The 13539-nt window shown below is 41.6% G+C and overlaps 1 protein-coding gene across 1 annotated transcript in view; it reads right to left on the bottom strand.

Moving 5' to 3' along the window:
* Positions 1–11981, bottom strand: part of SNTB2 (syntrophin beta 2) — an 85697-nt gene extending 73716 nt beyond the window's left edge. The window contains exon 1 of the mRNA XM_037041400.1: positions 11335–11981. Coding sequence (XP_036897295.1) covers positions 11335–11914 — 580 coding nt within the window. The 5' untranslated portion in view covers positions 11915–11981. The remainder of the gene's footprint in view (positions 1–11334) is intronic.
* Positions 11982–13539: the final 1558 nt, after the last annotated feature.

Below are 13539 nucleotides of genomic sequence, written 5' to 3' on the forward strand. Positions count from 1 at the left end.
TATATTCCACTTCTGCTTAGGTCCAAAATAATTCTCACTAAAAAAATTGTGGATGTCTATTTTGATAGACAATAATTTCCTCAATCTAACTTCAAGGTCTCAATCTAACTTCAAGGTCTATCCCTGAGCTCTATATATTTTTGTTGTCTTAGTTATAAAGTGATAATCATAGTGCATACTTGCAAAGTTGCTTGAAATTCGCATGAAAGTGATGTTCAAAATGTGCTAAAATAAATCCTGGGAATAATTTATTATTCACTTTGGAGTGTCAAGAGTTTTTGAAATGCTCCAGCTAGTTAACCTGTACTCTTCTTGCTTTCCCTTTGCTGTTGTCTATAAAGTTTCTAAATCGATTAACATGGAAGTTTCTCATTTAATCTGATTATAGAACATCGTAGGGACATCTGTTGTTTATGTCTGCCTAGTATCCATGTCTCCTTATCCTGGTAACATTACTTTGATTATCCTTTGAGAAACCCCCACTTTCAGTGCATGTGGAACCAGGAGAGGTTGCCTTATTCCCTGGCTCCACAGTGAGTTCCTGATCTAAGCCTGGCCCATCTGAACATCCCACACCCCTTGCCACATGATTGCAACACAGTTGAGTGAGGTCCAGATTTCTGGCAGAACAACTAGGAAAGATATTATAAAGACATTAATTGTCTTTATATTAATTTATGAATTTAGAACAATTTTAATATAAATCCCTAAAATTTTTTTAAAGAATGATGAAATCATTCCAAATCTTATATGAAGAAATAAATAATTATACCACTGTGCAATTATTTTTTTTAAAGATTTTATTTATTTATCTTAGAGGGGAAGGGAAGGAGAGAGAGAAAGAGAGAAATATCAATGTATGGTTGCCTCTCATGGGTCCCCTGCCAGGAACTGGGAACTGGCCTGCAACCCAGGCATGTGCCCTGACTGGGAATCGAACCGTGATCGTGTAGTTCGCAGGCCCGCGCTCAATCCACTGAGCTACACCAGCCAGGGCACCACTGTGCAATTATTTATTGCTATTTTTCAAATCTTTCTTGACTGGTATAACCCACCTGAGCCATCACATATTAAATGTAAAAGGAACAACATACAGTGTGGTATGTTACAAAAACACTCAAATAGAACACAATAGAATATCCAGAATCAGATCACAAAATCTGATTTTTTACATTTTACAAAATGTAAAAAATTAAGTGTATAAAAAAAGGTACATTTCAAATCAATCAGGGAAGGACAGGTCATTCTGACCGTGGCAGATAGGTAGCATGTGTTCTGTGCCTCCCCACGGCACACTCAGCGCAGACATCGCTGATTAACTAGCACGCTTTCCTACTGAGCCCAGATCCGGCTTTGGAATCTCCTCACATGGCATTCCAGGCAGCCTCATCCATCTAACAGACAGTGCATGCAAGAGGATTATTTGACAAGTAATGCTGAGACAATCAGCTAACTATTTGAGAAAATGAATAAAGTTACATGTCTACTACACACCATGTGCCAAAATAAATTCTACATAAAGTTAAATGTAAAACAAACAAACAAACCATAAAAGAAGTAGAACAAAGCTGTTGTAAAAGATATTCTCAGAGAGAAACAGAAGTCCTGAGCTGAGATACGAGAGGAATGAGTGGTGGTCCAAGCACTGCCCTGGTTCCTGACATTTCTGAGACCTGTCTGAATCCTTATGATACATCATCCCTTTATTTTAACTAGTTGGAATAGTTTTCTGTGCTTTGAAACCGAAAGAGCCTTGAATAAAGAATGTGTACTATAATTTTTTGTTGTTAGTCAATCAACTCATTTTGCTTAAACTCAATTTATCTGTAATTTTTCTGAGTCTCTTTCAATGAAAAATCAATGCTTCCCATTTTCCAAGTGTGAGGCGTAATATTTTACACAGATAATTAAATGGAAAGATATAAGACTCAACTTTATTATCTCTCCCATTAAGTTTATTTTCCATAATGCACTTTAAATAATCGGTAAATTCAAAAACAAGCAGATCAGAAGACAGTACAAAGAAAAAATGCTGCAGAAAAGCCAAAGGAATTTTTTAAGAAATCTGCACTTCACATATCCTTATCTACTTACATGTCAAGGCATTCTAGCAACGTCTTGGGAGCTGGGTTACAGAAATGAAACCAAATTTGAGTTTTGTAACTATTTTACCCTTCCCCAAAGGCAAACGATTGACACCATAATCACTGGCACCTTGTTCATTTATTTCATGAGTTTTGTGTTTAAACTGAACTTAAACACAAATTTGATAAAGGAATTATTTCATGAGTTTTATGTTTAAACTGAACTTAAACACAAATTTGATAAAGGAATCAGTGTATTTTTCCTTAGAACAGCACAAAGTAACTAAATCAACTGTATTTCTCTAGACATAAAATTTTACACTCACATGAACACATCATAATTTCTCCAGAGAAAGCCAAAAGCTCATTTCCCTAAACTAGGGGGAAAGAAACAAAAAAACCCTTTAAGGAAGAATATGTCCTCATGCTTTGTGACTCTATGTAATGTTTATAGACTAACATTTTTCCTCTCACTCCCCACAGCCACAGAGTTACATTGCTTAAGTGCTTTATAACAAAGCTGAATGGTATAAACTCAACACCCTCCAGATTACACCATTTCCCCTGCACTGGTAACAACTAATCTTCTACTGTCCCGAGACAGAAATCCCATGGCTAAATCACCATACCCAGCCTGCCCCCACATCCTGTCATTTCTTTCCTTAAAACAGTGGCTCTCAATTTTCCAGCCCCATGTCTCTGATGGATCTAAGCCTGTGCCCGTAACAGAGGTTCACTGCCAGAGACTCTCTCCAAGTTTCAAATCTTTGGGTGCACGGGTAGTTAGAGGAGGCGGTCTGGTGGGGAAAGGTCCCTGGTAGATTCTGCTGTCCCCTGGCAAGAATCGCCTGCTTTAAAATGTTGCTTGAATTGAATCTTTCTCTCTTGAGTTGAATCTTTCTCTCCAGTGCCACCGCCACTACCCCTTTCAAGGTTATCACGTCTGGTTTGATTGCATTTTACTACAACAGCTGTAGTGTTCCTACCTTTGGTCTTCCCTCCTTGCATTTCATTTGATGCATCCGCTGCTGCCAACCCAAAATTCTGTTCCCATCATGTCACTTCCTGGCTTAAAAATGGATTGCATCAGTTCCCCACCCTTTCTATCTCTCCAACCTCTCCCTTTCTCTGTTGGCCTCCTCTCCTTGCTGTACAAGTGTGTCTCGATTTTTTCCCATTTAAAACAAAACAAAATAAAAAACAAACCACCAGAGAAATAAAACCTTCCTTAGACATTTCATTGAACTCTAGTTATCATCTTTGCTTCTTTTACCTTGACTTTCTTGGCTTCTGTGTAGCATCTGAAGATGCTTATCACCCCCATCTTTGAAACTCCTGATTCCCTAACCTCCACTACACCATTTTCTCCAGACTCGCTCTCTACCTCCTGGACCATCTCTTTCCAGTTTCTTCTTCCTCCACTCTAACTTTAAGTGAGAGGTTCTGCGGTTCCATCTTGGTTCGATTTCTCTTTTTAATTTGCACTCTCTTGGTTACATCCATGCACAGCCTCAATTACCACCTCTGTCCTGACATCTCAAACCTTCAGGTCAGTTTTGATATTTTTCTTGACTATAGACCTATACTTTAAACCAGCTACTTGCCTTTTGCACACAGGTAACTCAAGGACATTTAACATGTCCCAAATCAAACATTTCTTATCTCTACTCAAAAAACTAGTTCTTCCCCCACTCATTCTGGTTTCCCAGCTCTCCAGTTTCCCGAGCCAGGTACATAGGAGTCACCCTCCACTCTTCTCTCTTCCTCTGCCCCCAGACTGATCACTTAGACCTGTTGCTTCCATCTTTAATGTTTTTTGGTTTCATACTGTCCTTCTAGTCTTCTAACTGCTTTTGCTTTACCTCATGTCTTGAGCTTTCCACATTCCCTCTGCCACTCTGAACTTTCTAAGACATCAGTCCCTCATTTAAAGGACTTTCATTTAAAGCACTTTAAAGTTTGAGTGGCTTCCCTGGCCTAAAACTTTTAACAGTTCATACCTATCAGTAAAAATATGAGCCTATACCCTAAATCTATGAATATTCATTAATGCATATAATGTATATTACAAAACATAAAATATAGAAATCAAAAAATAAGATAAATATAAAATAAACACACAAATATATCCCTGATGAAGTCGTACTATCACTAGCTACTATATGACTCAAAGTACAATATTCTCAGGGTGAAGTTCATTTTTTCTTTATTAATAATAATGTGCTAATCCACATTTCACATAGTCTACTTGGCAATTTCATTTTTTAGGCTGACTTGTTTACCTTAGATTTTTTTTTTTACTTATTGATTTTTAGAGAGAGAGAGAGAGAGAGGAAAGAGGGGCGGAAACAAGAACAACATCGATTTGTTGTTCTACTTGTTTATGCATTCATTGGTTGATTCTTTTATGTGCTCTGACCAGGCATCAAACCCACAACCTTGGAGCACTGAAACGATTCTCTAACCAACTGAACTAACCAGCCAGGGCCAGTCTGACCTCTTGATAGATATGATTACCTTGAAATGTGAGAAAGAGCTCCTACTAGGAGAAATGTCAGTTCTATCTTCTTGTTATTATTTGTTTTGTTAGAATTATCTTCAATCCATGACTTCTTTGTGCAAATCTCTAAGCCACTTTTGTTATTGTTTGTTGTGTGAAGACTGAGTTAAAAGCAGATAATATAAAGTAAATCTACTCCAATCAGATTTAAGTAAACTGCAGTGAGTTGCAATGTGATAACAGCAGGCAAATTAGTATAGTTACCACTTAGTTCCTCTGCTTTGTGAGGTTTCTACTCTTCCCCTAAGACATCACCTTGTATGTTGAATGTATTGTGGCACCATCTCATAAGACTGAGAGAGCCCTGGCTGGTGTAGCTCAGTGGATTGAGCACGGGCCTGTGAAGTAAAGGGTCTACAATTCGATTCCCAGTCAGGGCACATGCCTAGGTTGCAGGCCAGGTCCCTAGTAAGAGACACATGAGAGGTAACCACACATTGATGTTTCTCTCCCACTTTCTCCTTCCCTTGCCCTCTCTCTAAAAATAAACAAATATTTTTTTAAAAAGACTGAGAGAGCCAGTCATCCATACATTAAATATTAATAAAGCTCAAGATCTTTTATCAGGTTGAAAAGTAAATACAGGGTGGAGCAAAAGTAGATTTACAGTTGTTTGTATGGAAAATAATACATTAATAATAATACAAGAATAAGCTGTGTTTTGCATATACTCAAAACTGTAAACCTACTTTTGCCCTACCCTGTATAAACTGCAGTCAGAGACCACTGCTTAGCACTGCACACCTCTGCCTGGTCTCCATGTACACACTTCCCATACCACACCATGCTGCACTTCCCTCAACACACCAGATACTCATCACTTTCTTATCTTTGACATGCTGTCTCCTTTGAGCTTCTTTCTACCTCTGCTGCCTGGGCACCATGTTCTTATCTCTTTCAAAGCACTTATCACAAACCTGTTGTGTTTCCTTACTAGCCGAAAGGGCAGGAATTACTCCCAATTTTGAATTTATAGCATTTACCATGATACCTTGTTTGCAATAGGTACTTAATAAATGTTGACTGACAGAATGAAAAAGGTCCAAATTCCTCTGGCTGGCTTTCAAGGCCTTGCATAATCTGGCTCCAATTTATCTACCCAGCTTTCTTTTCTTTCCCCAAGTCCATTCCAGTTCTCCTCACTTCCTATCATACGTCATGCTCATTTTGGTTTTTGCTCAGGTTACCCCCTCCACTTGGACGGACTTCCACATAGAGAAGCAATCTGTCCTTCACAACTCCGATCAAATTATCCTTTCCCCATGAAGTCATACTCACCTCTTCTGTCTCCCAACTGATCATCAGTCCCTTCAGGGAACTTTTAAACAAGAGTGAGTACCACACATTTAGCAGTTACTCTCTATGTAGTATATTTCTCTCCCCAATTTTAGTCTAAGTCTTCAGATGCCAGGGACCACCTTCAACTTCTTCTGCACATTGATTTCTTAACAACACATTGCAACATGATGATGTGTAAGAGATGCTAAAGGATCTGACTGGTTGTAGATAGCACAGTACAGGGAGAAAGCACTGCACTGGGTTTTAGTCCAAGTTCCACCACTAATTAGATGACCTTGAACATGACACTGACCTCTCTGGTCATTAATTTCTCATCTAGAAGATGAGACTTTACAACTTTTGAAATTCCAGGTAAGATTTTTCCCCTCGTCCAAAGGAAACATTATATTTTTTCCTTTAAAAATCAAGAGCGCTGGTTGGTGTAGCTCAGTGGATTGAGTACGGGCCTGTGAACCACATGATTGCGGTTCGATTCCCAGTCAGGGCACATGCCTGGGTTGCAGGCCAGTTCCCAGCAGGGGACTCATGAGAGGCAACCATACATTGATATTTCTCTCCTTCTCTTCCTCTGTAAAGATAAATAAATAAAATATTTTTAAAAATCAAGAGAAATCCTGAGATCTTGGTAACTCACTTAACTTTAATGAACTTCAGTGCAATCATCTATAAAACAAAGATAAAAGAGCCCACCGCATCAAAGGACTGTGTAAAGGTCAGATGAGAAAATACAGATAAAAATGCACCAATAATTTTTAAACCCTGATAAAAATGCAAGGCATTATAGTTAGTGGGAAATGTAAGCAAGCAACATTACTTGTTGTTCAGTGAGGATAGCGTGCTCACCTAGCCAAGGGGAAGGGACCCCTGAATGACCACTGTTTTACAGCCACAGGCTGTACCTCACCTCTTGTGTTCAAAGACACACATGTGATCACAAGTAAAATAACCGTTTTTATCCCAAAAGGACTACACAACACAGAGATCTAAATTTATGCCTGGTTATGGTTTCTTAAATGTCCTTAGAATTTTCATAACCACTCTATATCAGAATCAGTAAGCTTCTCATATTTTGATAATAATTTAAAGGGCATATATCAACATGAGGGGGAGTCTATAAAAAAGAATCTGATTACAAAGACATAGCTTCTCATAAAAACATGTCTAATCATTAAATGAAACATAAAAAGGCTAATTAAACAACAAAAACAAAAAACAACACAAAAACACAAACGTCCTGGCAATTTAGTTGTTCTTTAAGAGACAGATTAATGAATATACATACAAAGCCTCAATGAAAATGTAAAGTGTTTTCCCCAGAAGACTCTCAATTTGTCCAACATAAAATGAAGAAAGTGGCAGTGCAGGAATCTAAACAAGCTTCTTTAATTTAGCAGCATAATTATCAGCACTATTTGTCACGTGTGCACCAAAACACACAACAAGCCATGTTATATGACACTCAAAATCTCAAACCATTCTATATACTAAAATTATTTTCAATTCTGAAGTTAAATTTCGTGTCAATCCACTTCCTCTATACATTTACCCATTTTCTTTTCAGTAGATTAGACAGTAATACTTTAAGAACCATAGTTAGGCAATAAAAGATGATCTTTTCAACAATACTGCCATGAGAATTGCTTTAAAAATGCTGACCTTTTCTCAAATATCAAACCTTAAACTGGACACTTTACACTGTCTTCCCTAACCTTCTCTGAAACACTTTTTGATGTATAGTGTAATTCATGTTTGTTTAACTAATTTTATAGCCCTAAAAATATAAGTTCTAGAAGCTTACTGGATAACCCTATTTCCAGCACACAGGATACAGTAAATTCAATGTACAATATCTGATAAGTAAGTAGTCACCATTTATGCTTACAATCTGCACATCTCTTCACATATTTGCTAAGAGTCACTAGCCAAAACTACGAGCACACAGTTAATTGCAGGTTTTAAGGTTCTGAGTAGTAAATGTGAAGGAAGAGGTATGGGAAACTAAACGCAAAATTCAAGGATAAAGAAGTTAGCCTAGACCACATATTATAGGAAAAACAGGAAAACAAGATTAGAAAAAAAGGCGTTTGCATCCAAGAAATGCAAACCCATTCTTAACTTGTTCACCTAAACTAATTCTTAATCTTATTATATACTTCTTTTCAAGTAAAATGAAGCTTTTGGATTTTTAACAACTGTTATCTTGGCTATTCTGAGAATATCTTTGTTAACTCAAGACACACCTACCCTACCTTTCTCATTCAGACTTTGTTTTTTATTGTTGTTTTTGTTTACTGCTGTATGCCAGTCCCTAAAAAGTACCCAGCACATAAACTGTCAAGCGAACAACCACCTTTGAGGGAGTCATTATTACCATCCTGGTTTTGCAGATGAGGAACTAAGGTTTAGGAAGGTTAAATAACTTGCCTAGGGGTTACACCACTAGCCAGAAACAAACCCATGTCTGTCTGACCACAAAGTCGTCATTTGTGCTCTACCCTCACTGTGCAGAATACCTTCTTAATGTCTCTTACTGTGTCTTTACTAGTACAGCTTTCTCTTTGGGAGAAGGCTCAATTCAAGCTTTAGCTTCTCCATCAACCTTTTCCTGGGCATCCGCAACCTCTGATGTCCACTATGATCTTCTGTAGATCTCTCCTTCCTTTGTGCCGTGTCCTCATAGAGTTCTATTATTACAGCCCTTTGCTTTTAGCCCTTTGCTGTACTTATTTTGTATCTCAACTTCAAACTTCCCAGGGGGCACAAATTAGGTGTATTTAAATGCCTCTGGCGCTTGGCAGGGCTGAATAAATGTTGGGTGTGTGAATGAATAATCCCTACAAATCCAAGAGATAAACAGGAACCCTTTAGCTCAGCTCCCTAACCACAGGCAACCAGAGACTGCAGCCTTCCTTCTTTGCTGGGGGGTGGCAAGGGCATGCCTGAAATTCCCTGCCCACTCCACAAAAGAGCATCACTGTGCTATGTTAAGGCAGTTTTTCAAGTTTTGAGACATCTAATGAAAGGTCAATACAGTTCCAAAACTTTAAAAGCTAAACATATTCAATAAAATCTATCTTCTAAAAGTAGCCTACCTGGATGGGACACCAGCTCTCAATTTTAAATAGTCTGACTAGATCAATTAAATCACGACTTTCAGTGATTTTTGCTTATCCTAAGTAATTTTATTTTTATATCCCTCAGCTTTAAAGTGTAATTTTAAATATGTCCCACCCCATATTAGGACAAAAACTGCTTGTCTTTTACAAAATGGGAAAGTAAAGTTGAACCTGTGTCTGTTAGGTAAAAAGGTACTCAGTAAATGTTATTAAGCCACCATTTGTAAACCTTCTAAAAGCACATGTGGCCAATTTTAAACTAATGAAAACATTTACTAAATGATTTTCATTTGGTTGGTATGAATACCAGATTCAAATTATATTTAAACTAAAACTGAGTTTTAAAAAAGGACGGTGTAAGGACTTGAAATGTCTGCCCATCACCACTGAGTGCTACATAAATGTTACATTCAATATCGGGGCTCTAAGAATTTATAACCAAATGCTTAGGCCACTTTCAAGGTACATGGTCAAAGTAACCATTTTTTATATGCACATCACCCAAGCCATAATATGTAATTTTACTCCTTTTATTATCACTAATTTCTCTTTTATTTATTGGGGTGACACTGGTTAATAAAAGTATATAGGTTTCACGTGTACAATTCTATAACACATCATTCGTATACTGCATTGTGTGCCTGCCATCCAAAGTCAAGTCTTCTTCTGTGATCATATATTTCACCCCCTTTACTCTTTATTACCCCCCCCACCTCCTCTTCCCTCTGGTAACCACCACACTGTTGTCTGTGTCTATGAGCTTTTGTTTGCTTTTCCTGTTTGCTCATTTGTTGCTTTATTAACACTAATTTCTAAGCATTATCTAGCCCCACCTATGAGTGGGATATATATAAGACTTATAAACAGGATATTATAAAGGTGGAACACTGGAATTTCACAATCCAAGCACATTAAACCATGTACTTGCAAACTAATATTTTTCAAAATATTTACCAGCAATACTGAAAAAAGGGAATATCACTTTGCCAAGCAGTAGTTCTGGTTTCTCACTTTGAGAACTGGACCCTTCCTACTCCCACTCCCCACCCCTTCCCCCTGTTCCTTCTGGGCCAGGAATACCCTCCTGAGTCATTTCTGTCCAAGTCCATCACATCCTTAGAGATGTGGCTCAAGATTGAGCCCCTTGAAAAAGTTCTCCATGACTAATCCTCATTTTCACTAACTACTGTACTTCCTAACTTGGCATTCCCTTGGCATTTATATATAGTTTGCACTAGATAGTCAATTAACTTGTAAGTTTTGCATTTTCCTATCGCTTCCTCAAGTAGAGACAAGAGACACATCATCTCTTATATTCTCTTCTATACAGCCAGCAATAAATGCTTCCTGAATGACTGAATCACCAATGAAAAAAGCCAATCGCTCAACAACTTTTGATCTAATTGGCTTTCCAGATCACATTTACAATACTCTATCACCTCCAAAATGCAAAGAGTCCTTCAAAGAGACGAGACGTAGTTTTGCCTTGGTCCCATAAATTCACCAAGAAAGATCCAGACCACATACATACTTAAAAACTCTGGCTATTCAAATGTATCTTGCGATGTAACATTTCAGACTTCTAAAAGCTTAAAGCCATGCAGCAGCACGCCTGTGAATGGAAGGAAGCTGGCACCGGTCTCTTGCAAAAGGGGCAAAACTCTAGTTGGCTGTAAATGTTCGAACACGTGAGCCTCCACTGTTAAATAGGGCTCATTAACCACACAAACTTGCTGTTTCAGCTTTCTGGCTTCAAGGAAGTTCTATGATATCCTTTGGTTATTGTCGAGAGCCAATGATGGGTTAAATTCTCATAAATAAACTGGCGTTTTGGTGGTTTGTCCAAGCGTACCGCTGGCATCCGTGCGGATATATGTATTTTTTTAAACAGACCCATCCGCCCCGAGAGCCAGAGGTGCGCGAAGAAAGCGCTAACCCGGCACTCCCCAGGAGGCAAACCGAGACCTCGAGAACTCGAGCCCTCTAAATTCTTAGTGTCAGCTTAGCGTGTATGGGCGGGGCTTCAAGCGCGGCTGCATTTTACTAAATCTCAACCAGACTTCCAGGGACTGCAAGCCCGCGACTGCCCAACTTTTCCTGCAAGGAGCATCAGTTTTTCCATACTCAAAGCCTCAGCCCACAGGTCCTGGGGAGAGCTGGGCCACCAGCAGAGGGGCGACGAAAATTCGGAGGGGGAGGGAAGGGGTTCGCTCCGCAAAGGGGGCAGGGTGGCAGGAACAAAGTGAGCGTCGGCCCGCCCGCCCGTCCCGCTCACCTTCCAACAGCACCTCCTTGCCCGCGCGCTTCAGCGCCTGCACGGCCTGGTCGTGGGTGGCCTGGCGCAGGTCGGTGCCGTTCACCGACAGGATGGCGTCGCCCAGCCGTAGTGCCCGGCTCTGATCGGCCGCCAGCCCCGGGAAGATCTTGGAGATGAGAATCGGCATCCGGTTCTCGCGGCCGCCCTTGATGCTGATGCCCAGGCCGCCCGCCTCCTGCTTCACCACCCGCACTCGGCGCACCGGCGGCGACGCGCCAGCTTCGCCCGCCGGACCCCTTGGCGGCACGGGTGGGCTCGGGGGGCCCAGGCCGCGGCTCGGGCTCCCGGGCAGCGAGTCACCGGCGCCGCCACCGTTCGGGAGGCCGTTGAAGGCTGTCGCCGCCGGCCCCAGAGTGGGCTCGGGCTCAGCCGCCGCAGCGTCACCGGTCAAGCTCAGGCTCTCCCCGCTCAGTTCGGCGACCACCCGGACCCAGCGCTCCCTCAGGAGCAGCTCCACCAGCCCCGCTTTGGTGGCCCGCGTCCACACCGCCATGGCCTGTCCCGCTCCCGCCGCCGCAGTCGCCGCAGCTACCCTCATTCCAGTCAGGCAGCCTCAGCGCTTCCCCCTTCCCGCCGGAGGGGGTGGGCCCGGTCCCGCCCCCTGTGATCATTATTCATGAGCCACGCCCGCCTCCCGGAGGGGCGGGGATACGAGCCGCTTCCGGGAGGTTAAGTCGTTGCCGGCAGTCTAGTCCCTTGCAGCTCACCGGACGTTGGGCAGCGTGGGCCTTATTGGGCCCCGTCTTCCTTCCTTTAGCCTCCGACAGACCCCCCCCAGCTCCGCCCCCAACTCCTGACCTCTACTGTGCAATTAACCCGAGCTGCCCGAGCACAGAAAGCAGTCAGCTCGGAGAAGTACTTTGCAAGCCTGCAAAACTGGGCGCTGCACGTTAATTCTTGCATTGATTGGTTCATTCCGTATTTACTGAGGGTTCCGCTGGTGTGCTCCTTTTGAGGCCCGGAGATGAATAAAACCTACCACAGCTGAGAGCTAGTGGTCTAGTAGGGGAGGAAAACAGACCCAACCAACTTGGTGTGATATTGTGTGGTTAAGTGAGAGAAAACACCCTGAGAACAGAGTAGGAGAAACATTCAGTTGGGTCTGAGGTCAGCTTCACAGAGGTAACAATGGAAGGTAAGTGGAGCAGACGCAACTGCATAGGCAAAGGTCCAGAGACAGGATTCCAAGCATTTGTCACCTTGCTTTGTAATCATCTGTTTACTTGCCTGTAACACTGGTAGGCCTTGAAGAGATGTGCAGGATGGTTACTTAGGAAGATGCCAAAATTCCAATGTGAATGGAGCACAGGATCAGTGGCAGCAGAAACATGAGTGTGAAAAGCCTCATATAATCAAATATCAAAGAGTTTGAACTTGGATCTGCAGACCTGACTTTCTTATCCTCGAGGCCATGGCCTTTAGTTGGTACAATTGTAGTTGGGCGGCTCCAGAAATCCTACATACCCTGCAGAGCCTACAGCAGCTTTTATCTGAAGGCATGGGTGATGCAATCCACCTGCTGCTGTCAGCTTCATAGAATGGAAGAGCTGAGGAAAGTGAGATTCAGAAAACCAATGAATCTGGCCCAAAGTACACAGTAAGCAGAGAAACCCAGCCTCCTGGACCAGTACTTAAGCAAAACAAAACAAACTACATACCTCAGACCTCAAAACTGAGGGTCCAGAAATCACACTGCTGAGAAACATCCCCGCAAAAACATGAGGTCAAGGTGCCCTTTAACTCTCAGCAGCAAAAGCAAAATCTGCATGTTTTCACGGGGGAGGAGGGGGGCAGCAAGGGGGAGTGTGCACCAATTCCTGTAATGGGGTTGTATAGCTGCTGCTTGCTCATGAAGTATGTCGTGTTGAAGCTTGCAAGCCATGTCCATGCACCACACTATGAATGCACATTCATGTGTTGGCAAAACTTTGACAGAGTCTCCCATACCAGGAGTTAAAACAATAAAAATAGAGACTGGAAAGTACCCAGAACCCAAAGGAAGAATTCAAACTGAGAAAAGTATCCTACCAAAAAAAATCATTCCAGCAGAATCCGCTTTGCAATTAATGGAGCTGGATTTTCCAAGCTGCAAATGTCAGCAGAAGCTCAACCCTCCAGCCCTCTCCTAAATCAACTGCAATGAGGCCAGCTCGCTGTTCCAGC

The sequence above is a fragment of the Sturnira hondurensis genome, unplaced genomic scaffold (genome assembly GCF_014824575.4).
Source record: "Sturnira hondurensis isolate 20B ecotype Veracruz unplaced genomic scaffold, ASM1482457v3 Scaffold0003090, whole genome shotgun sequence".
Classification (NCBI taxonomy): domain Eukaryota; kingdom Metazoa; phylum Chordata; class Mammalia; order Chiroptera; family Phyllostomidae; genus Sturnira; species Sturnira hondurensis.